A 26,629-nucleotide genomic window follows, 5' to 3' on the forward strand; every position below is an offset into this window, starting at 1 on the left:
CCCCTAAACATTTTTAAGAAAAACAGCACTGAATTAATTCATTGCCCAAAGGCTAAGTGAAAGGAAATGTAAAAGTGATTAAGAATACATGTTAGGACAAATCAGAACAAGATAAAAACCAACATTAATAAACCAATAAAGTAAGAACTTCATTTTCTTCTGTAGTCATTTTTGGAAATGTGCCTTGTAGTCAAAATTAAAATAAACTCACAATCAAAAAGGATTATAGATGAAAGTTGTAGTTGGCAGCTTTATTTTAATGGAAATGTGCAGCAATATTGCATACACAACTGAAAGTAGAAGTCCAAAGTTCACTTAGGGCACATATAAACCCTATAACCCCTTAATACATGCTTGAGAGCATTTCCTATGAAGCAGTGATAGAAATATTGTAGTTTAGTTTCCTTGATTATTTCAAAATTGTTTCCTGCAAATATAATCAGCAATTGTATCAGTTCTCGTCGTCCTTGAACATTTTGCTTAAATATTCAAGTAGTGCTGTAAGCTCAGGGTTGTCCCCAAGAGATTCAATTTGTTTGTAAGCTTCAGCCTCGAGTTCTTTTAACGTTTTCCGGGTATATTCAAAAGAACCCACATCCTCAAGGTAATGTACACAATATTTTTTTATGTCCACATTTTCAGTCCTTTGTCGCAGAATATTCTGCACCTGAGTGCTTTCTGGCCTAGACCATATGGCATGGATAGTTGGGAAACTGAACTTCCCTTCAGTTAGGTCTTCACAAAAACTTTTGTTCTCACTATATTCTTTGGAGTGCAAGTTTGCATAGTCATCTCTAATTTGAAAGAAGAGCCCAAGGGTGTTAAGGAGTGGTTTTAAATCTTTCTTATAGCTAGAGAACAATTGCATGAGGCCAACAGCTAGTCCAAAAAGGCCACCTGTTTTTTGCAGAACCATGGTTTTATACTCTGCTTCTGTAGGACAGGTATAGGTGTCTCTCCAGTAAATATCCAAGCCTTGGCCCTTATGAAGTTCTAGCAGTTGGCGGGTGAACACTTTTACAGCATCTGGATGATCAAGTGTTAAAACTTTTTCTAAGCCAAGGAAATACACAAAGTTGGCACAATTTATTACAGATGGTATCCCATAGATGCTATGGGCCACTGGAAAACCTCGTCGTAGTTTTGAATTGTCTTCTATGTCATCTATAAGCAAACTTGCATTGTGCAACATTTCTGTCACTTCAATGATAACCTAATAATAAAAAAGAGAACAGTAATCAAGTCTTGCATTCTACTAGTTTCTTCTACAACAATTCAATAGCTTTTGACTTTCCCTTAGCCTGGTTGCAGATCTCAACTTCTGATCCCAATGTATCAATTTTATTCTCAACTCTTTGCTTTATGGCTTTGGTACTTGTGGGTTCCAGTGTACCCAAAGGGCAAGCAGAGTGCACACCAGGCTCTCTACTTCTTTGTGTGCTCACTAAATTTAATGGTGGTGCTCACTCTCACATTCTTCTCTCTCCCTTGTGCTGCCCATACTTCTCCTCCAACCAGACACAGAAAAGAGGAGAATGAACCATTCTGACTGGATTGTTCTAGTAAGTGAGTAATTCAACTCTGAGGGAATAGCGAGTGAGTGGATGAAAAATGAAACAGCCAGGGGCAGAGCAAGAAAGAAAAAGCAGAGCAACTAGGACCTGCTTAAGAGGAAAAATGTGTAAGAAGGAAGAGACAAGAGATTGGGAGCAGAGTTAATTGGCTGACCAGGCCTGGGTGATATATTGCCCAGGACCAGTAAGAAGAGCAGACCGCGATGCTGGTTTCACTCAGCGATATAATGCTGGTGAAACCTGCCACTGTGCCAGCATCTGCTGGAGGGAGTCAAGAGTTCCTTTCTCCAGTGGGTACTGCTAGCAGAGGGATTTGGGAGCAGTAGCAGTTTCACCAGCGGGGCGGGGCGATCAGAGAACGATGCTCTTGCCACGTGCACAAGCAGCGAGAGCACCAGGGTGGCGCAAACAAGCTGCATTGTTCCATCCCGCAAGCCTGGGTGAAACTGCCTCAGCTCTCAAGGTGAGCTGGGCAGTTTCACCTGGTGTCTCGTGGGCAGAGGCCAATGCATCTTGTTTTTTCAACATCACGGTATATCGCCAAACTGCAATGTTTGGCAGGCGATACACCGCGATGTTGAATAGCTGGTATCGCCCAGCCCTGTGTCTGACTAAGGAAATTAAGAGTCAACAGGAATAGGTTTGGCTAATGAACTCAGAGTACCGTATTTTTTGCTCTATAAGATGTACTTTTCCCCTCCTAAAAAGTAAGGGGAAATGTGCGTGCGCCTAATGGAGCGAATGCAGGCTGCACGGCTAAGCCAGAACAGCAAGAGGGGTGCTGCGCACCGCTCCCTCTTGCTGTTCTAGCTTTGCCGTGCAATGCCTGTTCAGGGCACGGGGAGCCTTCATCCCAATCCCGCTGCCCTGAAGAGGCTTCAAGCGGCTATCCCAGAAGCCAGAACAGCGAGAGGGATTGCTGCGCTCCCTTTAAAGAATATTTTTTTTCTTGCATTCCCCCTCTAAAACCTAGGTGCATCTTATGGTCAGGTGCATCTTATGGAGTGAAAAATACAGTAAATTATTTTGAAGTGATCTTTCTATTAATTTGGAGTACATCTAGATTTACCAAGAGGTACATTAAGAAAATTAGTTTGCATGAAATTGGTTTTCTACTGGAGTGGTTTGATTTTGGGGGGGCTAAGACCCCATCATTGACATACTCATGTTCTTGGGAATGTCTTTCAACCTCACCAGTTTGCCTTCTGTGAAAAGGGTGTTTTGTGATTGGCTACGCCCACCGTGTCAGTCATTTTGTGTCTCTCTCCACTCAAGACTCCAGATGTACTCACCATCCCAAAAATGTTTGCAATCCCATAATATATATGGGCTTATGGTGATCACAGCATGCACGATTGTGGATCACTGCATAGTTACAGTACCTAGCCTTAGAAACGAACCAGATTTGGTATACAAAAAGCACAACCCCCTATCAAGTGTGAAAACCATGTACATGTAAAATTCAGTATTGTGATCATTTAAATACTTGGTAGCTTCAGTCTGGAAAGGATAAATTTACAGGTAAATCAATTTAAGAATGCAACTTACTTGTAGCTTATCTTCAGGAACATTCAGCCAGTGATTAAAAGCTTGGGAGAGTTTGGTTCTGACTTGCTTTCCTGTAATTTTTTAAAAAAGTTAAAGGTATTATTACCTGGAGAAATCATTAAAGTCTGTGGAATTTCCTAGCCACTACTCTTCTCATAGTAATTATACTTCACTAGGTCAAGTGGAACATGTGTTTGTGTGTGTGCAAGTTATTCAAATTCAGGAAAACTTTGCTATGTAGCTCACCAATGAATACTGCTGAAGTTTAGAAAAAGTTATTTTCATAGTATGGGGTAGAGTGGATGATACATGCTGTGTGGCCTAGCTGGAGTAGAGCCTTTACTTACTTCAGGGTTCTGCTAGGACACATATAATTGGGATTTGAGAAGTCCAGGACAGACACACCTGCATGTTGCTTAACAATTTCATTACCTACTGAACACCACCACAGGTAATCCTAAAATTATTACACTTATACAGTATGTTGATTATAGCATTAAGGTATCAAGGTGTGGTTTTAATTTTGTACTTTCAGAACTAAGGCTGTAGGCAGAGAACATAAATTGTGAAAAAAACCACTCCCAGTTGTAGCCACAATCCACTACTTCTGGGCAGCCATTTGTTCTAATCTGTATATAAGGCAGCTGCATCTGTTAAAACAAGCCAGAGGAATGTAGATAATTCAAATATTTTGTTGACATATTATTATAGATAATCTGGACACCATTTCTGAGGATCATGATTGCCCCCAAAGCACTGCTGGCTGACATGCCAATTTTATCTTACCAGATATTTCAATAAATTTAGGATTAATTTTAAATCCACTCAGAAGCTTTTTTGCTAGGTTCCAAAATGTGGTATGGGAACTCTTTATGCATGCAGGAGAGGATTTGAGGCTCCCACTTCTTCCTGCAACATGCGCTCCCGTCCCACATGAACAACTGACTGGATGTTAGGGAATCCCTATGTGGTAGCAAACAGTACTGAGAATTGTGGTTGCAAGACGAAAAGGACAAAACAGCACCTTTGCATGCACACTGGGCTCCAGATCCCATCGCTTAAGCATTCCAAACTAAGGAAATTTAAAGGTGGGGGGATGGGCTTTTTACTAATTCCAGGGTAGACCAATACAGATTACTAAGAAAAAGAGGCGTTTCCCATGGTTGAAATATTCAGTTAACAAAAAAATTGAATCTAGGGCTTAAGTTCACCATTCTGCCCCTGACAGCTGTCCAGCTCCAAAGTAGTAGAGAAGCTGGAACTAATCACAGGATAGGATTCAATACAATATCGCTTAAATAACACATTTGCCAATGGTGTGGCCCTTAACAGCCACAGTTTTCCAGAATTTTGGAACATGAGTTAACATGGAAATCCCTTATCCCAGCATGCTAACATCAGAAGTGCACAGCTCACTGTGGAAAGGTGACATATAAGCTAAATCAAAAGGTTTTTGTCAATTGAATTTGATTATGCCTTGCATCTATGCTTAAAACGCTTCAACTTGAAATCAAAAATGGGAAAGGAAGAAATAATAAATTATACCATTTAGAAATAATTCACATGCAACTTACCGTATTTTTCGTCCCATAGGACGCACCTAGTTTTTTTGGGGGGGAAATAAAGGAAATTCCCCCCCTTATTTCCCCCCCAAAAGCAGGTCGGGGAAACCGAACCAGGTCGAGGAACAGCGGGATGGCGGCGCTGCGCCTCCCTGCTGTCCCCCGAGCTTGTGGGGCTGGCCGATGTATGCCCAGCGCGAGGGGCGCTCTGCTTCAGGGTGCCCCGCGCGTCGGGCAGCAGGCTGCTATCTGCAGCATGGGGAGCCCTGCGGGGAATTCCTGCAGGGTTCCCCACACTGAGGATGTCTGTCCGGCGCGTGTGGCGCTCTGCTTCAGGGCGCCCCGCCCGCCGGGCTGCCAGCTGCTATCCGCAGCGTGGGGAGCCCTGCGGGGACCTCCCGCAGGGCTGCCTAGGCTGCGGATGTCTTCCTGAAGCCTGGAGAGCGAGAGGGGTCAGTGCGCACCGACCCCTCTCGTTCTCCACGTTTCAGCGAAAGCCTGCATTCGCCCCATAGGACGCACCCAGATTTCCCCTTCATTTTTGGAGGGGGAAAAGTGCGTCTTATAGGGCGAAAAATACGGTATTTAGGGTTGCCATTTTTCAAACAGTGAAAATCCGGACCAACTCTCTACCTCCAACAACTGGCTCATTATGGAGGTCATTTTTGTTCCCATGCCCTTCAATCACCCTGGCTGATTTCTGCCTGTTGTATAGTTGTTAAAGGTACAGGAGCATGCCAAACAGGGCTTCAGGTTGCCTGGCAAATTTAGCCTTTAAAGAATGGAATGGAAATATAAGAGATTCAGCACACACATATCCCCTTCCCCTTTTCTGTGCCTTAAAAAGCTGCCCATCAGTGCTGTGCATTCACCCCTCACCTCCCAAACTTTTTAACTCCTCTCCTGCAATTTCTCCTACCTGTCACACGTAACCTCTACCCTTTTGGCCTTTTTCAATTGTAAACTCTTCAAGGGCTTGGTATGGGAGAATCTTGTCTAGCAACAACAACAACATTCTATACATCTGGAGGCTGACTGACCAGAAACCATTGCCTAGCAACAGCAGAATAATGAACCAGATAGAATTCGCTAACATTAGCCAAAAATTGCCTTTTTAATACAAACTACAAATATGTTGCATGGCCATCTGTCATGGATACTTTAGTTGAGGTACCTACATTGCAGGGGGTTGGATTAGATGACCCCTCAGGGTCCCTGCCAACTCTACAATTCTATGATACACAAATCATGGCTAAAAACACATACTAGACGTTCTCCTAACCCAAAACAACATTTCCCAAAACACATAGTACCAATCATAGTACTTGAAGCCATTGCCTTGAGTCCTACCCTCCACAGCAGGAGAAAACAAGCATGCTCCCTCTTCCATGTGGAAGCCCTTAAGATATTTGAAGATGGCCCCCTCTTCTATGTGGTAGCCCTTAAGATAGTTGAAGATGGCTATCATATCTCTTCTCAGTCTCTTCTTTTCCAGGCTAAACATACCCAGCCCTGCAACCTCCGCTTTATAGCAGCCGGGGAGGGAGGAGCCTCCTTCAACCCTTGATCTAATTCTGTCTTCTGTGGCATTAGCTACCCCTCCCAATTTGGTGTCAACTGCAAATTTGATGAGTATCCTCACAATTCCTTCATCCAAGTCATTTATAAAGAGGTTGAACAACAACGGGCCCAGGACCCTACGGCATGCCACTTAACACTTTTTTTCCAGGATGACGAGGAACCATTAATGAGTACTCTTTGGGCTCAGTTAGTCAACCAGCTACAAATCCACCTATCAGCTACCTCATTCAATCCATATTTTACCAGCTTCCTTGTGGGAATATCATGGGGGACTTTGTCAAAAGCCTTACTGAAATAAAGATACACGATGTCCACAGCATTTCCCTGATCCACCAAGTTTGTAATTCCATCAAAAATAAAAGAAAGAAATCAGATTGGTCTGGCATAACATATTTTTGAGAAATTCCTGCTGGGTCTTAGTAATCACAGCATCCTTTTCTAAATGCTCACAGACAGACTGTTGAATTATCTGTTCTAGGACCTTCCCTGGTATTGATCAGTCGGTAGTTACCTGGGTCTCCCCCCTCCCCTTTTGAAGATGGGGACAACATTTGACTGCCTCCAGTCAGTAGACACCTCACCTGTTCTCCAGGAATTCTCAAAGATAATAGACAAAGGCTCTGAAACTACATCCACAAGTTCCTTTAGTACTCTTGGATTCAGGCCCTTGAGATTTGAATACATTTAGGACTTGCTCTTCCTCTCCTCCCCTGCTGCTCCCCAATCTGTTCTATAGGGTTAGTGGACCTCCTGGGCCGGATTTGTGGGCTCATGCAAGAGGAAGGTGAAGTTTCATTTTTCAAGATGACGTCTGTTACTTGAGGATGGACTCAACAGGGTTTCAGCCAAAGTCTCTAGAACATTTCAGAAATAAGCACTGGTAATTATAAGCAAAAAATATGCTTATCTTCAAGTAGGGAAATAAATATTTATGATTTTTTTATCAAGTCATAAATATTCTTTACAGTTGGGTTCAGACATAACACCAAAACATAGTTTGGCACAATGCAAATGACCCTGGAATGAGCACAAAGCATGCAGCTTTCTTCTTCCCTTGTAAGTGTGATTCTCTCCCTCTCTGGTATGTGGCAAACCATAATGTGCCAGTACATCTAAATGGTCAAACTATAATACTATTCCACACAAGGTTAAGCACCTATAATCCCATATTTTAAACAGGCAATTTCAGCACATATTTGATCTCCCCCACAGAAGGCAATGGGACTTAATAATTTTAACGTTGGATAGATTACACCTATCGCAAACTGTATGACCTGTTCTTGCTTTGAATTAAATCTCTATTTGAAAGAATTTAAATTAACATAGACATTACGTTTTACCACCTCAAATGTATAGTGAGTTGGAGGTGCATATCTGATATGACTTTAAAATTGAAAAATGGTCCAAAGAAAAAGCTGATGTCCAATAAAGAGGGTGCAAGAATCATAATAACTGATTACTTTTGTTTCAAGTAGGCAACTACAATTTCATATCAGTTTACTAGATATATCCAGGCATAGATAATACTGTGTTCTTGCATTTTTTATAAAAAAACAACTGAATTCCTCTCTAGAGTTACATGAAGATGGCAACCTTAATCTAACAGCCAGTGATTTCACCAAAGCATCTTGGAACTATGAGTAACATACAGGAATGCATTGCTTAGGAGTTACTACTTCTTGCGTAAAAAGAAAATGAGCATTCATCCTGCTGCCGTGTGCTAAACAAGTTAGCATTATGAAAGCTTATGTTGAGATTTATTTAGGCTTCCAAGCTTACACAAGCACTTGAGAGGGAGGGAGGTGTTTTGAAGCTTGTGGCACACTAGCAGCCAAATGTTTTCCCACATATATTACCTTTATTGAAAATACCAGAGAATTATTTCGTCAACAACTTATTTCAGAAACGAGCCAGCAAAACTCAGAAACCTGAATATAGCTTGTAGATCAATAGCCACCCTCAACTGAGGTGATATTAAGTAGGAAACTGAGCATGCATACCCAGGACACCCCATTGTAAAAAAAAAGTGTAGGTGGAATGGCATGAGTAAACATTCCCTGTAATTTAACGCTTTGGTTATGAAACAGAAAAATGCATCACACCATGTGATAATTCCACAGGATCTCTACTTATCTTTTGGAAATGAACAAAGTATTCTTGCATGAAGCTTAAGTTGAGTACTGGCAGTGAAAACATGTTTCAACACCAAGTCTATTAAGACATAGTGATCTGGTTTTGACACAACCCTAGTCCATATTTAGTGGTACATGAATGAGCAAACTTGCGAGGGAGATAGTGAAGATACAGGAAATTGAATGCAGATTTCCTAAAAATAGCAAGGAGAGACAAGAAGGCCTTCTTAAACGAGCAATGCAAAGAAATAGAGGAAAACAACAGAATGGGAAAAACCAGAGATTTGTTCAAGAAAATTGGAGATATGAAAGTAACATTTTGTACAAAGATTACCATAATAAACGACAAAAGTGGAAAGAACCTAACAGAAGCAGAAGACATCAATAAAAGGTGGCAAGAATACACAGAGGAATGATACAAGAAAGATATGGATAGCTCGTACATCCCAGGTAGTGTGGTTGCTGACCTTGAGCCAGACATCCTGGAGAGTGAAGTCAAATGGCCCTTAGAAAGCCAGTGGAAGTGATGGTATTCCAGCTGAACTATTTAAAATTTTAAAAGATGATGCTGTGAAGGTGCTACACTCAATATGCCAGCAAGTTTGGAAAACTCAGAAGGGAAGTGCCAAAGAATGCCCCAACTACCGAACAATTGCACTCATTTCACAAGCTAGCAAGGTTATGCTTAAAATTCTACAAGGCAGGCTTAAGCAGTAGGTGGACCGAGAACTCCCAGAAGCGCAAGCTGGATTTAGAAGAGGCAGAGGAACCAGAGACCAAATTGCAAACATGTGCTGGATTATGGAGAAAGCTAGAGAGTTCCAGAAAAACATCTACTTCTGCTTCGTTGACTATGCAAAAGCATTTGACTGTGTCGACCACAGCAAACTATGGCAAGTTCTTAAAGAAATGGGAGTGCCAGATCACCTCATCTGTCTCCTGAGAAATCTCTATGTGGGACAAGAAGCTACAGTTAGAACTGGATATGGAACAACTGATTGGTTCAAAATTGGGAAAGAAGTACGACAAGGCTGTATATTGTCTCCCTGCTTATTTAACTTATATGCAGAATTCATCATGTGAAAGGCTGGGCCGGATGAATCCCAAGCCGGAATTAAGATTGCTGAAGGAAATATCAACAACCTCAGATATGCTGATGACACAACCTTGATGGAAGAAAGTAAGGAGGAATTAAAGAACCTTTTAATGAGGGTGAAAGAGGAGAGCGCAAAATATGGTCTGAAGCTCAACATCAAAAAACACTAAGATCATGGCCACTGGTCCCATCACCTCCTGGCAAATAGAAGGGGGAGAAATGGAGGCAGTGAGAGATTTTCCTTTCTTGGGTCCCATGATCACTGCAGATGGTGACAGTAGTCACAAAATTAAAAGACGCCTGCTTCTTGGGAGAAAAGCAATGACAAACCTAGACAGCATCTTAAAAAGCAGAGCAGAGACATCACTTTGCTGACAAAGGTTATGTTCAAGTTAAAGCTATGGTTTTCCCAGTAGTGATGTATGGAAGTGAGAGCTGAACCATAAAGGCTGATTGCCAAAGAATTGATGTTTTTGAATAATGGTGCTGGAGGAGACTCTTGAGAGTCCCATAGACTGCAAGAAGATCAAACCTATCCATTCTGAAGGAAATCATCCCTGAGTGCTCACTGGAAGGACAGATCCTGAAGCTGAGGCTCCAATACTTTGGCCACCTCATGAGAAGAGAAGACTCCCTGGAAAAGACCCTGATGTTGGGAAAGATTGAGGGCGCAAGGAGAAGGGGACGATAGAGGGCAAGATGGTTGGACAGTGTTAGAAGCTACCAACATGAGTCTGACCAAACTGTAGGAGGTAGTCGAAGACAGGAGTGCCTGGCGTGCTCTAGTCCATGGGGTTACGAAGAGTTGGACACGACTAAATGACTAAACAACAACAACAACAAAGAACTTAAAAGAGTGAAATGTTACCTGGTAACTGAAGTAGGTAGTTGTATGGCTCCAACAGAATTCTCTTGGATGACTCTTCTACTTGTTCCATTTTAAAAAACTCTGGAGTAGTTCAGTCTGTTTAAGAAAAACCCTTATTAATGACCAGGGGTCTGAAAATTAGGTCCTACTAACCACCAAGACTATAGTAAGAGATTACATGGTAATTGAACCCTACCCCTTCCATAGAATTAAGGAGAAGACCTAATAATGTAGATGACATTGTTCTCCCATAAGCCTGAGTCCCCTGAATATCCCTTCTGGAAACTGCCTAATGCAAGTTCATTACAGCCACACCTTTGCTAGGGTAGTGCCTAGGGGGTACACAATCCCGAAATATTTAAGTCATGGTTTTCCAAACATTTTAACTGTACAGTTAAAATACTCCTTGTGCCAATTCTCTTAACTCCCTTGCTTTAGACAGGCTTTTTGTTCTTTACACCCACCCTGACAAAGGTCTTAATTTGTGCCAAAGCAGAATCCAGCAAACATAATCAGGGTTTAAAAGGCTAGGAAATAGCCCTTCCTTCACTCACAGAAACACAGTCCAGATTTTCCTTCACTCCCTGCAGCAGCTTCCTCTGCTTCCCAGTCATCATATTTTAAAATATAGAAACCTCTCACTGCGGAATATGGCAAGGAGAAAACAGAACACGGATGCTAATTCAATACAAGCAATGGGCCAATATCCAGGATGTACAAGTGAAAAATCTAAGCTGGTAGTCACTGCAGGCTTTACTCTAAAATACTCCTTAAGTATTTTTACATGTCATTCCAAGTAGTACGTAGAATTTAGTGCAAAGTACCCAAGATTAGTAGTATGTCACTTTAAGTAGGAAGCATCACTAAAAGAACTTATTGAACACACACTTATTTATACACAACTAACAAAAATGATATTAAATGATATTAAAATTTCAAAGTACAGTGGTACCTCGGGTTACATATGCTTCAGGTTACATACGCTTCAGGTTACAGACTCCGCTAACCCAGAAATAGTTCTTCAGGTTAAGAACTTTGCTTCAGGATAAGAAGAGAACTCGGGCTATGGCGGCACGGCAGCAGCAGGAGGCCCCCATTAGCTAAAGTGGTGCTTCAGGTTAAGAACAGTTTCAGGTTAAGTACGGACCTCCGGAACGAATTAAGTACTTAACCTGAGGTACTACTGTAACATTGTCCTATCATTTTTAAATCTACTGTTGTGAGTTGGGGGGGTGGGCGTGCCTTGTCTCCCCTTCTAATTTCTGAGTGCCAGATGCTGGATTTAGCATATTGATATACAAAACATGAGCCAGTCTGGTAATGACCCACTAAAGTATAGTAGGTGGGGGAGTGGCTCTGTGCCAGAGGGCAAATGGAGGGCCCCCTCCCTCAACTCAGAATTAGTTAGAAAAACAAAGGCCTTTGAAGCAGAATTTTTAGAGTTGGGAGGGGAGCGGTTGAGTTTAGGATTGCAGCAGTGGTGATGTGAGCTAGTTGGGAAGGGTTATGATCTGCTAAACATAGCAAACTGAACAAAGTGATAGAGGGCCATGGCCAATTTCTGCTAGCATTCAAAACTGTGGCCATGGGAGAAGAAAAAACCTCTTGGAGTGTAATGTTGCTAGCCTCTCCATCATCATCTCAGATTGTATATATGTGTAAATAAACAATATGTCATACACCAGGGGTAGGCAACCTAAGGCCTGTGGGCCGGATGCGGCCCAATCACTGTCTCAAACCGGCCCGCCGACGGTCCGGGAACCAGCATGTTTTTACATGAGTGGAATGTGTCCTTTTATTTAAAATGCATCTCTGGGTTATTTGTGGGACACAGGAATTCGTTCATTTCCCCCCAAAAATACAGTATAGTCTGGCCCACCACATGGTCTGAGGGACGGTGGACCAGCCCAGGGCTGAAAAAGGTTGCTGACCCCGTCATACACCTACCACTGTGCCTCATTTATAAAAGAAACACAAGCCCTGGGTAAGCACTGTACCCCTGGTATCTTGCACTGCTTGGAGATCGGGGTGGTGTGTAACACTACATTCTTAGTTGTCCTATACAGCTTTCCTTATCTAGGTCTTCCTAAATTTAGGAAACCTATAATCTCATGTTTTGTAGGCCTGTTTTTCTGTAGACTTTACTGAAATCTCTTTTCTTCCCTCTCATTTGTAATGTTTCTTGCTCCACTGCAGATGCAACTGCTTCAAACTGAAACAATCTGTCTCGTGCAGTTTAAATACAGACACTACAGTAGTATCATCGTCCCAAATTAATTCTGCAGCCATTGTTGATTAGCATGCAGATAACAAGTTGTGGCCCAACATATAATTTCCTGAAAGCTTCACCAATGTTCTGTCTAACAGAAATAGTGAAACACTTAAGCGGCAAAAAACAAATATACAGTGGTACCTCGGGTTAAGTACTTAATTTGTTCCAGAGCTCAGTTCTTAAGCTGAAACTGTTCTTAACCTGAAGCACCACTTTAGCTAATGGGGCCTCTGACTGCCACCGTGCTGCAGGAGCACGATTCTTAACCCCAGGTACTATTTCTGGGTTAGCGGAGTCTGTAACCTGAAGCATCTGTAACCCGAGGTACCACTGTAAAATCATTATCTATCATTGTATGATAAATGCTGACTTTCCATTTTGAAATCCACAAAGCACTTTCACAGACTTTGTGTGGAAAGTTACAGAAGACTAATACTGATGTATATTCTACATAGCAAAGCCCAAATGAAGTTTTATATATCAATTATTATTAATTACCCACCCTTCACCCTAAGATCCCAGGATGGGTAACAAGTACAACAATTAAAACACGGTTTTAAAGAGAGTTTAAAACAGCTTTCAATCACAGAAATATCTATATATAAATATAGATCTCAAGTGTCAAAAGCCAGAGGAAAGAGGTTCATATTCAGCATTTGGTGAAAGCTGTATGATAAAAGATGCGAGATACACATATGTGGGGAGTTCCACAAGTTTGCAGCTACCACACAGAATGCCCTCTCCTGGGCTACCTGTCCCCAAACTTCTGAATGCTGTGAAAAAATGAAGAGGGTTTCTACTGCCAATTTTAATACTCTCCTTCCAGGGGAGTGCAAACCTGTGCATGACATACCACCAGAATGTTAGCCCTTGGGGAACGTAACACCCATGTTTTCAGGATTCAGTTTCCATTTACTGGCCCACATCCAGCCCATCACCACCTCCAAGCACTGATCTAACACTTCAACCAACTCTCCTGATTCAGATGGGTAGACACAGCTGGGTGTCCTGAACATATTGATGACACTTCACTCCAAATTCCCTAATGACAGCTGCCAGGGGCTTTTTATACATGTTAAATAGCATGAGGGACAAGAAGGATCTCTCCAGGACACCACAGGACAACTTCCATGGTGCCAAAGAGTAACCTTCCATGGCTACTTTCTGAACACAGTGGTACCTTGGTTCTCAAATGCCTTGGTACTCGAACAACCTGGAACCCAAACACTGCAAACCCAGAAGTGTTCCGGTTTGCAAACTTTTTTTGGAAGCTGAATGTGCTCTGTTTTGAGTGTTATGCTGCTTCCGATTTGAGTGTTACGCTGAGGTCTGTCTGTTTTTGCTATTTATTTTGCAATTTTGTTTTTGCGGCTCTTTTTGTTTTGTTTTTGTGACGGTGTGGAACCCAGATCAGCTACTGATTAATTGATTGTGTGACTGCGGTACATTGTTTATTGCTTTCATTTGATAGATCAATGGTCTCATTAGATAGTAAAATTTATGTTAAATTGCTGTTTTAGGGGTTGTTTTTAAAAGTCTGGAATGGATTAATCCATTTTGCATTACTTTCTATGGGAAAGCGTGCTTTGGTTTTGAAGTGGACTTCCGTAACGGATTAAGTTTGAGAACCAAGGTACCACTGTACAGCCGTGGAGGAAGGAGTGAAAACAGTGAAGCACTGAGGGGCTTGAGAATTATAACTGTGATCAACAGGATTGAAATGAAAGTCTCCAAGAGGCATCCCTTAATCTCCCTCCCAAGAAATGTCATCAACCAGGGTGTGACCAGGACACTTTCAGTGCCTTGATCAGACCTGAAACCAGACTGGAACGGAGCCAAGTAATCAGCTTCTTCCAAGCATGCCTTAACATGTCAATAAAATTTTAATTGTGTTTCAATGCTGACCTAGAATTTCAGAGAAGGGTTTAAACATAATTTCAGAGAAGGGTTTAAACATCTTTGGTAATGAACATGCCACTGTTTAATAGTTTGAATTGGCAGGCCACTTAATGCCTAAATCATGTTGGGCCAGCATCCTAATAATGACCTCATTTTTAAATCTGGAATTTTCAGTAAGAAGAGGTTCACCATCATTATTTCATTTATTATATTTGCTATGGTTATATTAATAAAGGAGAAAAGAGCATATATATATGCATATATGTCTCCATTATTGAATTGTAACAGGTGCCCAGAGCAACATATATGTACACATTTGAATGGTTGCCATTATGACTTAGATTATTCCATAAACCACCAGCTAAAGCGTCGTGTCAAGAAACTATTAGGGTTCCATCTTTTGCTTACAGGGTTAACAAATAAACTGAGTTTTATATCAAAATGTAGCAACGCGTTACATTACAGTATTGTACATTACACATAGTGAAAAAAACATAAATCACTTATTTCAGGAAAAACAGAGCAGCCCTCCCTCATATCTTTGAGCACGTCAACTTCTCCAAAGCAGGCACTTCTAAATACTGTACAGCCCTACAACAAGCCCCCCTACAGCCAAGTGATAATACACACAATTGTTTAAACAAAAGCTTGAGTTCCTATTTCACCCTGTGTCAAAAGTTCAAGACGGCTTACCAAGAACACTGCAAGGCGAACAAAACTAAACTTCAAAGCAAATAGCAACATAAAGTCACCTGTACCCGTCTCCTGCCCTCTCAACCAGCACCCAGGAGGCACTTACCACGGAGAGAGACAGGTAATCCGCTTCAGAGGACAGCAGCCTCCCTCAAACGCGAATACCGATAGAGAAAAAGGCCGAGGAGGGAAAGGCGAGCTCTGAGGCGAGCAGCTCCTGCTTCTCCCGCCCCCGCCAAGGCGCAGCTGCTCGTCCTCCCCGGCGGCCCCGCGGCCTCCGCTTTATAGCAGCCGGGGAGGGAGGAGCCTCCTGTGAGGAGCGAGCGGGGCGGGGGCCGGAGACAGGAAGAGCCGGGAAACCCGACACCCCTTTTCTGCCGCCCCGGGGGGAGGGGGGGAGGCGGAGGCCAGCCTCCCCTCGCCCGTTAAGCAGCGCCGCCTCTCACCTTCCGAGGTCTCCGCCGCTTCTCCGCCAGCCCGGAGCGAGCCCCTTCTCTCCGCCCGTCTCAGCCCAGTGTGGCGGTGGGCACAGAGCCCCACCCCCTTCCGCCTCAACCGCCACCTTCGCCTAATGGGGGGGAAAATGCGCCACCGGGGCCTGTCGGCGCAGGCGCGAGCTCCTCCTACCGCCGCTTCCATAATCTCCCTTCGGCTCCCTCCACCGCCCCCGCCCCGCTCCATTTTCTCATTTTCCTCGCTGCTTCCCGATGCACTTCGGGAATTGTAGTACAGAGGAGGAGCATGTCCCCTCTCGGGCTGCGGCAGAGGGGGGGTGGAAAACCACGCTACCCAGAAGCCCGCGCGCCGCCCGAGTCTCCGTTTCCATAGAACTGGCGAGAGAATTACATCAGTGTTTCGGAGAGCGGGCCTAATGGCGCTGAGAAGTAGGCGGGCCTTGCTGGTTTGAAGCCAATGGCGGAGAGGCAAGGCGGGGAGAGGGCGGGCTTGCAGCTGTCACTCACGCTTCGGGTTTTGGGGGAGGGTAGTGAACAGCTTGGAGAGGAGCCGCTGCTGTCGCCGTCGCCACCGGGGTTCGGACGGGCGGGATTGGCCCCCGGTGTCGCCGGGCGGGAGCCCTCGCCTGCCTTCGGAGCCAGGCCAGCGATTGCTCGGTAGAAGCGTGGTATTCGGCCAGGGGATCAGGTCCAGCGTTGGGAGGAGGCTCCATCCTCCTCGCCCCCCCTCTCCGCAGGTTAGGGGGGACCAGCGAGCAAGCGGGCGACAGCCGAGGAACAAAGGTAACGTAGCCCCGGGGAAGATCTCCCTGGCCCCAGTGGCCTCGGGTGGCCGGCGGGGTCGCTCCGTGCAGGCGAGAGCCTTTTGCAGGGGCCATGGGGGGAAAGAGAGAAAGGGGGGAAAGAGCGCTCCTGGTTTGTTGTTTTTCTCCTTGTTGAGGCTGCGGCGGGACTCGCCGATCGCCCCCCTCCCTCCTCTCCCGAATCCGAAATCTTTGGGTCCCTCGGAGAACGGAGCCGGGCAAGCGGGGTGGGAGGATACTGGTCCGGGAGCCGCCTTTGGAGGAGGCGAGATGGAGGCAAGGCGTCCCTTGTTTCTCCTTCGCTGACCGTCGCTTTCCTGGATTCCTCGATCGCTGACCAGCTCTGAGCAGGGGAGCTGCGGCTGTTGCCGAAACTCCTGCCGCGGAGTCAGCATTGGGGGGGGGGGGAGGAGAGAGAGAGAGAGGGACATCGAGACAGGTTGCTGGGAGATCTTTTGGGGAGCCGCTTTTCTTTAAACGGCATGGGGAGGAGCCCCCCCCCCATTCCACTCTTCGCTCCTTGTCCTAGTACAATGGAGAAGCCTCCCCTCCCGCAGGGAAGAGAGAGTGAGAGAGTGTGTGTGTCTGCATGGACGAGAAAGCGCCTCTCCGTCCTGGCTGGACACCCCGCAACCTGCCTCTCTCGTCTCCCTTATTCAGCGGCACCCCCTCCCCACTTTTTTGTTGGGGGGGGCGGAGACTGCTAGGGGTGTAGGAGCCGCTCCCAGAGAGCCGAAGGCGAAGGGCTCGTTCCCCCTCAGGCGGTACCCGGAGAGGGGGAGCGGACGTAGAGGAGGAGGGACGGGGACGGAGCGGGGGGGGGGGGTTAAGAAGCGGTTGTTGTTGTGGCAAGTTTCTCCTCTGACAGAAATGGCGTCAAAGGCAGCGAGTGAGGGGGAAGCCGAGCCGCCGTGTGTGAGGCTCCGAGAGGAAGCGGGAGCTGGAGCGGCGAGGTCGTGGTTTGTGGCGGTGGAGAAAAGAGGGGCCTGCGTAGAGGGAATAGGAGAGGCAGGGGGTGAGGGAGGGGGAGTATTTGGGGGGGGAGAAGCTCGTGCAGAAATGCTTCCCTCGCGGACCGCGGAAAAGGGGTGGTGCGGTGGCTTAGTGCTTTGTTTTAAATTTCAGGTCCAGCCTCGGCAGCTCAACCTCTTTCGGGTTTTTCTACTGCAGCCTGAGTTCATCATGAAGGTAAAAGCACTAATGGGGGGCGGGCGGGGGGTGAGGAACCGGCGGAGGGTTATGTCTGCCTCGGTGCGAGGACTGGAGCCGATTCCAGACCTCGACTGCAGGCTGTTTTCTGCCCTCCGGCTAATGTGTGTTGGTTCGGTTTTGGTAAACCCTCCGTGAACTGTGCTGAGAGCATAATATAAATCTGGTATGCTGGAGTTTTTCTGCAACACCCTTTCCGTGGGGATTGAGGACATGTCTGCCTGGGCCAGCCCTTGGTAGTTTGGTGGAGGAATAGGAGGCATTTGCTCTCCATCGGAAAGTATGAAGTGGGGCGGGAAGCTCCACTAAGCAGTTGTATTTAATCAGTTGGGGTTAAACAATAGATTCAGTTTACTTTTATCGTACGAGCCCCGTTGAATTGATATTTGTGGGCTGCTTGAAGGGGTATGTTTGGGAGGGAATAGCTGCAGCAAAAAAAAATTGCTGCAAGATGCAGAAAGAAATTTAAAACAGCCTTTCACTGTTGGATGCAGTAAGTGTTTGCATGACATGTGCCCCTTAACTGAAAGGCGCTGACAGCTGGTGGTCAGTGTCTTAAAGAGAATGTGATGGAAAAAATATTAATAATGCGTTCCTTATTTTTAAATCTGTACTGTCCACGAACACAGAACCTGGTGTAGCATATTATCTAGACATCCAGAACAAGCCCCTTATCAAAGGCCAAATCTGGCTTTCAAGGCTTTACAAACCTGTTAGAGGCACTTACTGAATAACTGAAAATGGAATATTGCACAGTACTTGAATAATAAGTACTACCTACCATATTTGTTATTAAATATTGTAAGCTACTTCCTCTGTTGAATAAGGCCTTTCTTGAGGGATGTGGAAAGCTACATCAGCAGTGCCAGAAACACTAACTTAAAATCAAATGCTTCATACAATTTAAATTGGAAATAAGCTCCATGGCTGTCTTCTCTTGATAAAATAGTTGTTTTTCAGAGAATTGGTGAGTTGATTCCAAATCTGTTTTTTTACATTAAGATTTCTTTTGATAATGAAAGTGAAAGAATAGTTTTTTTCATCAAAAGACTATTTGTTTTAAAAATATGCAGCAGTCATTCTTCTTTATATATGCAAGTCTTATGTCAGATGAAAGATTCATGATCAGATATTGTGATTATAGCAAGCCATGGAGTTCTGAAGTATGAAACTATGCAGTTCACATGTTGTTGAAAATGTAATAAATGTAGTGCAGTCTTCACTCTGTAACAACTTAAAACCCTGTCGGTGTTAAATATAAACACTTTCGAAAGTGCTGAGTGCTTTTTTTCAGTTTCTTAGGATATGTGTGTAAAATGAAAGTTACAGTGTATTTCATGCATCAGAATGGATATAGTCAGGCATTTAGCATTTTAGTACCATAACATTATAGTTTTGGTTATATCAATCTTGGCACAGCCTGATTCTGTACATGCTTACTCTCTCTGTATTGGCCAATGCTTTTAGCATCTAAAAACTTGTCTGGAATATATATGTTTACTCACTGTGTTTCACTGTGTTCAGCAGAGCTTAATCCCAAATAAATGTTCATAGGATTGGTTTGAAAGAGTTGAAATAAAATAGATCACTCTGTTATAAAGAGGTTCAGATGTTATTAAAAAAAATCATGACCGAAACCTACTTTTTGGAAAATGCCCACTTTGCTTCCTCCCTGATTCTCATATGAGTTTCTTAAGAGGTTGAAGTAACTTCTGCCCTTTTGTGAAAGTATAGTTTGGCTAAAACAAAAAGCTGCAAACTTTTGCCACTCCATCGAGAGGACTAGCTGCCGTATGGCTTTGGTCGCTGACAGCTGTAGTATAAGAGAGAGAATACTTTGTTCATTCAGTATGCTGTGGCAGCATTGAATTCTGCATATCCTGCTTCAGACCTCATTCTGTTGCATGTCAGAGCTTTGATTAATAGTTGTGAGACATGTGCACAGAAGGAAAAATAAAGAGCTGGCTAGTCAGGAGCTCACCCCGTAGCATGTTTAGCGCTGTGACTCACCTCCTTTTTGCCCTGTACTGTGGAAGAAGTTGCCAGGCTCTGTGGTATATACTGGTACCCTCTAGTACCTTTTCTTCTGTTTCACTGTGTCACAATTTAACTGTCTGCCTTTTTGCAAATGGCTAGCATATTGTTTAAAATTTCAGTTCTAAACTTTTAGAAAAGAACTCATTGTTTCCCTTTATATCATGTTTAAAAAATGTTTTATAGTATACCTTTACTACTGTAAGGGTAACACTAACTAGAATAATAGGTCAGTAAGCAAGGGTGGTTGTTTTTCTGCTTCTGTTAATTCAATGTTTTACTAGAATGAATGTGATCTGTAAAGTGATGTCGAAGGTAGTGCTTCAGTGGATAAAAGTAAGCAGTGAAATTTTTATTTGTGTGCTAGAGCTCTACAGAGGTACTTCTGAGGAACTGAAATTATTTTTAGAACAAATGCCACAAGCTCTGACTGATGGGGCTACTGGCTGTTCCCTCAAGTGAAGGAGGCAGTGTTGTCTTTTTTGGTTCATGTTCAAGGGTATCAGTCTGGAAACTCCCATTTCTGTTCCCAGCTTGCTGTTTTGCTATTGCTTGAAGTTGCACAAGTGCTGCAGCCCTTATTGGCAACCTGATGATAAATATAATTTGAGTTGAACACGCTTGAATCTAGGCATCATAAAGTAGGTAAAAATATAGTTTCACATTCCTGCTTATAGCTTAGTAAGTTGCCTTTATTATTAAGATTTATTGAGCATCTGTATGAATTCCAAGACAATTAGTCCCTTTGTGTGAATGAATGCATGGTATCAAAACTCATATATTATAGGTTTGTGATCAACTGAAAATCCTGAAACAGTGGATGTGCAAATATGTGTTAAATATATCTTACCCCATTTTAATCACATAGTGCTCTTAATAACTACATATTGATTAGCACAGTATGCCAGTGGACAGCATGAAAAACTGTAGTAATTTATTTGTTATGGGAATTATTATATATTTCCTTTGGCCTTCACAGTATGTATGATGGGAATTATTACAGATTTCCCTCGACATCACAAATAGCCACTTATGCTAAATTATAAGTGTACTTCAATAGAACAACTCTTATTGATGAATATATTAACCATCTAATATCAGAGGCAGTGCTTGCAACATACCGGTATATTCCACTATAGGAGGCATTTGATAGAAGCAGCAGTCTTCAGTCTTTGAGTCAAATTTTTATAAGGTTTGTTTCAGTATATGCAGCTTTCCAGTATAAAAACTAATACAGTATAAATGGATTGATGGGTTTCTGATTCCTCCATAAATGTCTATTGATAGCCACTTGTGCCCCATCTTCTTTTAGAAAATGTTAGGAAATTTCATATGTCTGGCATGTGGAAGAGGATGTGTGGCGATGGGAACATTTTTTCATATCTGGTGGCAGTGTATATTCATTCAGACATTCTGGCTTGCAGTCATCATAGAGACAGATAAAGCCATCAATCAGATAATTAATCTAGATCCATATATAGACAATCGGCCTATAAAATTTAAAAATAAAATAAAAATTGGTTACTAACATGGAACATGGATGTGATCTGCTACTGACATATGAGTCAGCTGTATCAGGAAGCTTTTAATGTGTGATCTTTTGTTGTGTTCTCGTATATTCTGTTGAGAGTAGCTGGGGCAACCCAGTCAGATGGGCAGGGTACAATTTTTTTTTAGTAGTAGTAGTAGAAAACAACTTTGGATAATCTGCAAATCTGATGGATAGCACAGTGAATGAATTGATGAATGCTTTATGCTCTTGATCCTATTGTTATTGCTGCTTTCTTTTTTATATCTGAAAGACACATAATAGACACATAAAAATAAAACATAAAGTACTAAGGACAAATGGACACGTGCTGTTGCTCTTGTCGTAAAATTTAGTCATTAAAGGTGTATACACTGGCTATGTGGCACAGGTTGTGTGAAATATATTTAATCCTGCTTGTGAAGAGTGTATGCTAACATTTATTTAGTTTATATATACACTCCTTCTCTTTACCAACTCCCTGCTCAATTATTTTTTTTTATTTTAAAAAATGACCTCTGCCACCATGCAAATCACTGATGTAATGAATAAGAGAGGCTGTAATTGTTTTCAGTGCTGTCTTTTTGTAATATAATACTATGAAGGAATATCAGCCATTTGTGGTGGTGTTTCTACACAAACAGCCTGAAGACAAATACTGTAGTACTATCATGCATTGGTTGAGAGCTCAATTGTTCTTGCAGACAATGTGCTGTAACCTAGTTAAGAATGTAGTAATGTTTTACTTTTCTTGCCAACTGTGTAGAAGCAAACACAGGATTAGAATAGGAATGCTTTTAAGAGTACATGCACTACAAGTAAGTTAAAGCAGGAAGGAAGGAAATACTTATGGGATGTTTATCTCTAGAACTGATTGTTAGGGTATGTAAACAAGCATTTCTTTAAAGAAATGCTACTTTCATAACCTATCTAACCTGCCATTGCCCTATTTTTTTCTCTCCACCCCCTTCCATCTTCTTACATAACTCTAATGCAATAACAGAAACAAAATACTTACACAAAGCTATTGTGTGCTATTTTATAAGGTCTGTTGCTTTGCAAAGAATAATCCAAGAGATCTGCTTTAATTGCAAAACACTGTGATGAAGAAATGTTTGAAATAATTTTGTTTAGTTTGTTTGCTACTAGGAGTTCACAAATCTGTTTGTGGTTGCCACCACCACATGCTTTCTTGAGACCAGTGGCAATTGCAGAGAACTCATAGAAGTGAAAGTTGTTTGCCCTTGCAGTAGATTTCAGTGGATGGTACAAACAGTATCTTGACTGCTGTTACCTTATACAGTGATCCAGTGGAATGCGAGAGAAACTACTCCTTTCCTTCCTCCTTTGTGGAGAAAGGGAGGTGAGCTTCTCTTCTGTATGCTGGGATTATTTAGGAGAGGTCATTAGCAGCATAGCTTCCAGAAAGATCCCAAGTCCCCCAAGTTACCTATACAGCACAGTAGACAAAAACTCTTTTCCTCCATGCTGACTTTGGGTGAGAAAATTGCTGGAAGTGCAGATTTCTGTACTAGAGAGGCAGACAAGACAATGTCTGGAAGCTTGTTGACTTATGTACATTAGGAAAAGGATCCCCAGTTAGAATTATTCTGCCTTAAATGGTCAAAAAATAGTGGCTGGCCCAAGGTCACCCAGTGAGCTTCATGACTGAGTGGGGATTTGAACCCTGAATTCCCATGTCCTAGTCCAACACACTGTACCACACTATACCACTCTGGCTTCCTAGAGTACTTCTGCTGTGGGGCAGCTACATAAATTAAGCAAACCGGAAGTAATGGAACGGGTTACTTTCGGGTTTTGCATGCACACGCATGCACAGACACGGCGAATTGCAACACGCAGACACAGGTTGCATTCTGCTCATGATGCAAACGGGGCTCCAGAACGGATCCCGTTCGTATCCAGAGGTACCACTGTATATCTGAGTTTCTAACACTGCAGGTGGCTGCAGAGGGGAGGAAGAATTGGTGAAAATTGCATCCCTGCCCTCTTCCTCTTGTGTGAGTGGAACTCCCATGAGGGCAATTCTGGAGTCAACTGAGTAAGTTTAGTTTATAGGAAAGTGAGTCATTAAACTTCTTTTAAAATTCCAAATTGTTAAAGGGTTGAGTAGAGATGTTGTTACCGTATTTCTGATTTTTTATTCTACAGAAGGAACTAACAAGAAATAACAAATACCAGGAAGAAAATGTGTGGTTTATCCCAGTTAAATAAGAGACATTGTTTTGATGTTGTGTGGGTTTATATATATATATAGAGAGAGAGAGAGAGAGAGAGAGAGAGAGAGAGATGTAATACAATAAAATAGAGATGGGGAAACTGCAGTCCTTCAGGAAGTGTTGGACCCCAGCTCCCATCATTTCTATCTTCTGGTCAGAAGGGGAAAATGTCTTAGTAATGTTTGGAACTTAGCAAGAGAATCCAGAGTGACAGATGTAGCAGGTATCTTGTCTGTGAATTTAAACAAAATGATAGATTGTCATAAAATACAAAACCAGGAAAATGCTTTGTGCCTTATTTTCCCTTTATATTTGGACAATGATATGCTAACACTTTCTTCTTGGGAGTGTCATTTTCCCTAGGAGAAAAACAACTGAATTTGAATATGGATGCAGTTATTTTGCATATTCATGGTTCCTTGAAACATATTTTGTCCCAGCATAGTTCAGACTAGGTCTTCTATTGGGATACCACAAATAATACTTGTATAGTGTGAGACTACTTTGTTTGAAAACATACATGTGTAATGCAGCCTGTGCAATGTTAGCAGTTTACTAGCACTGTCTTGTTACATGCTGAAGCATCTAAGGATTTTGCAGAACAAATCTGACAAACTTTAAGTTTAAATTTAGATGCAGATATTTCAAATTCATACACCATATAACTGCTTCCTATGAACCCAGATAGTGTGTAGAATTACCAGGTCATAACTTTTAAAGAAAAGGCTGGTGCCATGCTGTTTTTATTGTAATTATCTGTACGTTTTAAAATAGATCATATAGATAGTTTCAATTTTATTAATGTTTATTTTTTTAAATTAATGCTTTTCCCTAGGTTTTTAGCTATTTTTATCGCGTCTATAAGCCATCTTGAGTCCATGTCTCCTGCCTTTTCCCCTGACATGGACTCAAGGTGGCTTGCACATAAGATAAAAATAACTAAAAACCTTGGGGAAAAGCAATCATTTAAATAACCACCTGTAATAACAACAACCTGGAGAACTTCCTTTTCAGAGGCCCATAAATTACCTTACTACATTGAACATTCCTCTCCCCTCTGGCAACCTCTCAAACTTGTAGCTGGGGAGGCAGGCGAGAGATTAGCTCTGCAGCTACACAGTACTTCAGAAGTGCTTCAAGTGGCTCTGAAGCACAGTATGACAAAGATGAGCTACCACTTCCATTCTGAGCTGGAGAGTGGAGTGGTTCCTGACCTATAATGTCCGCAGAGTCTTGTTGGTTTCTAAGGCCAGCATGACCAGTATTCTAGCAGTCTCACTCTGTAAATCATCAGTAACAAACAAAGAACTAATAGGGAGTAATCCATTGAAACCCCACTTCTGGCAGTAAATGTCTTCAATTAATGAAGAAACAAAGGCACACCCCAAGGGTCTCATTCAAAGTTAGTCCCCAACATGTTCGCAATTAATTAACAGTTGAGCAGTATAGTTTAGTAAATGGTATACGGTTATTAGTGATAAGTTAGCGTTAAACTAACTGCTATGAAAATATGGGAAATGTTTTCCTAACAATTCACAGGTTTGCAACTCTGGGGATAAAATTGCAAGTTGCTGGGTAATATCCAATTGTGTCTGTCTACTAGTGAAACTGACATCTACTTTTCCTTCATCTCTTCTACCTGCAACCCACCAAATCTACTTTGAAGAGTTGAAGGACTTTAGAGCAGATTTGGTGGGATGTGGGGGTAGGGAGGTAGGGAAAATCCACTTGTGCAACATTAAATATCACCCTCAGAAATATCAACCCTACAGGTTATCTCAGAAGAGGCTGACATGCATGTCTAAGAATTAGTGGGCCTAGAATTGTGTGTCAGATTTAAAAGGTGCTAAATCTAAGCCCTTATTGCAGAGGAACCATCAGGAGCACATCCTAAGGCTCCTGGTAGTTCCTTTGCAGCCATAGTTTTACCTGCTGCATCAGATGCCAGGCAGGTGGGCATGGTTGGGGGGAAAACAGCCTCATTGTGGCAGAGGTTCCCCATCTGTTCTGTACTTTGTTGCAGGTACGATGGGTTCATCCTATAGTTTTCTCTTTTGACCTGTTCAGTATTGTCTCACAAGCTTAAAACCCACTGCTGGCATTGGTCTTAGGATTTTGCTCTGTAATGGCTTTCTGTAAATTAGATCTTTCTCTATCAGAACATGGACTTGTTTTCTCAGCAGTGAAACATATTACATTATCCTTTGATGGCAATAATAAATAACAGTCACTTTGCTTGTAGGCAAGTAGTGCACTTAAGTTGCAGTAGTGGTCTCTGGTACGTGTTTATTCTCTCTGGTGTGGCAACTGCTGTCTTTCTCTTGTCACCTTTTATATACTGAATTCTCTCCCTTGGGGCATTTGTAGTCCTTATATTTGCCCCTCTTTTAATAAATTGTTTAGAGTTCCTCTTGAATTTCCCTCTTGATCTATTCTATTCCTTTGATTCTTTTCCCTGTTGTTTAGCTTCTCTTCTTTTTGATTCTGTGTAAAATTACTCAACAAGTGCAAGGTTTTATCCCTCCAATCATGCCCCTCTTTTCTCACGTTCTCTAGAGATCATGAGCAGGAACCTGTGCATTGAAATCATGTACAGTGCCTAGTTAACTTAAAATGATGAAGAAGCTGTCTAGTGTAAATTATATACTATTGCAATTAGGAGAAGTGGATCTCAATTTTTCTTTGAACGTTTGTTCCTTTCTTCCTCGCAAAGATGGAGACCAAAGCCAGCTGCTACAGTGTCTGTCCTTTATGCATTGGCCTGGCTTCTAAATCTAGGCTATACAGTTCCAGAAACAGAAAAGATCTAAGCAGGGTTCACCCATGCTTTTCTTTAAAAGCAATAATGCCAAAACCCTGTCACCAGGGTTGTATTAGACTGATTTGGCATGATAAGTGGCTAGGCCCAAAGAAAAAAGTAGAGATACTAATACATGCTTGAAAGTATCATACTTCACATTTGATATGGTTTTAAACATCTGTATGTTAATAAAATAGTAGTTACCGTGCCCCCCCGAAGAAGAATAACATCGGAAGATTATTCTTTTTTCTTGAATTTGTATGATTAATTCAGTTAATTTGTAAATAATTGTTCAGATCAGTTTTTTTAAAAGCATGAACTAACCCAGACCCTGT

General features: G+C 42.5%; 2 protein-coding genes across 9 annotated transcripts in view; one reads left to right on the plus strand and one right to left on the minus strand.

Moving 5' to 3' along the window:
• Window positions 1–223: 223 nt before the first annotated feature.
• On the minus strand, window positions 224–15,990 carry GGPS1 (geranylgeranyl diphosphate synthase 1). Of its 4 annotated transcripts, XM_081906930.1 has the most exons (4): window positions 15,672–15,990; window positions 10,362–10,442; window positions 3,123–3,193; window positions 224–1,213 (listed from the first exon to the last, which is right to left on the minus strand). In XM_081906930.1, exons 1-4 carry the CDS (start codon window positions 15,904–15,906, stop codon window positions 452–454), a joined length of 1,149 nt encoding a protein of 382 aa, XP_081763056.1. In that variant the 5' UTR covers window positions 15,907–15,990; the 3' UTR covers window positions 224–451. The 4 variants fall into 4 exon arrangements, with proteins under 4 accessions (XP_081763056.1, XP_081763053.1, XP_081763055.1 ...); XM_081906927.1 differs by lacking the exon at window positions 10,362–10,442; XM_081906929.1 differs by lacking the exons at window positions 10,362–10,442; window positions 15,672–15,990 and adding an exon at window positions 15,332–15,607.
• Window positions 15,991–16,173: 183 nt separating this feature from the next.
• ARID4B (AT-rich interaction domain 4B) overlaps window positions 16,174–26,629 on the plus strand; it is an 82,620-nt gene continuing 72,164 nt past the window's right edge. For 2 of the 5 annotated variants that reach the window (XM_081906804.1, XM_081906807.1), the window contains exons 1-2: window positions 16,739–16,759; window positions 17,609–17,671. In XM_081906804.1, coding sequence (XP_081762930.1) covers window positions 16,754–16,759; window positions 17,609–17,671 — 69 coding nt within the window. In that variant the 5' untranslated portion in view covers window positions 16,739–16,753. Of the gene's footprint in view, window positions 16,464–16,738; window positions 16,760–17,338; window positions 17,443–17,608; window positions 17,672–26,629 lie in introns of those variants that run through there. The other 3 variants (XM_081906805.1, XM_081906806.1, XM_081906808.1) reach the window with 3 other exon arrangements.

The sequence above is a fragment of the Podarcis melisellensis genome (genome assembly GCF_964234715.1).
Source record: "Podarcis melisellensis genome assembly, chromosome: 3".
Classification (NCBI taxonomy): Eukaryota; Metazoa; Chordata; class Lepidosauria; order Squamata; family Lacertidae; genus Podarcis; species Podarcis melisellensis.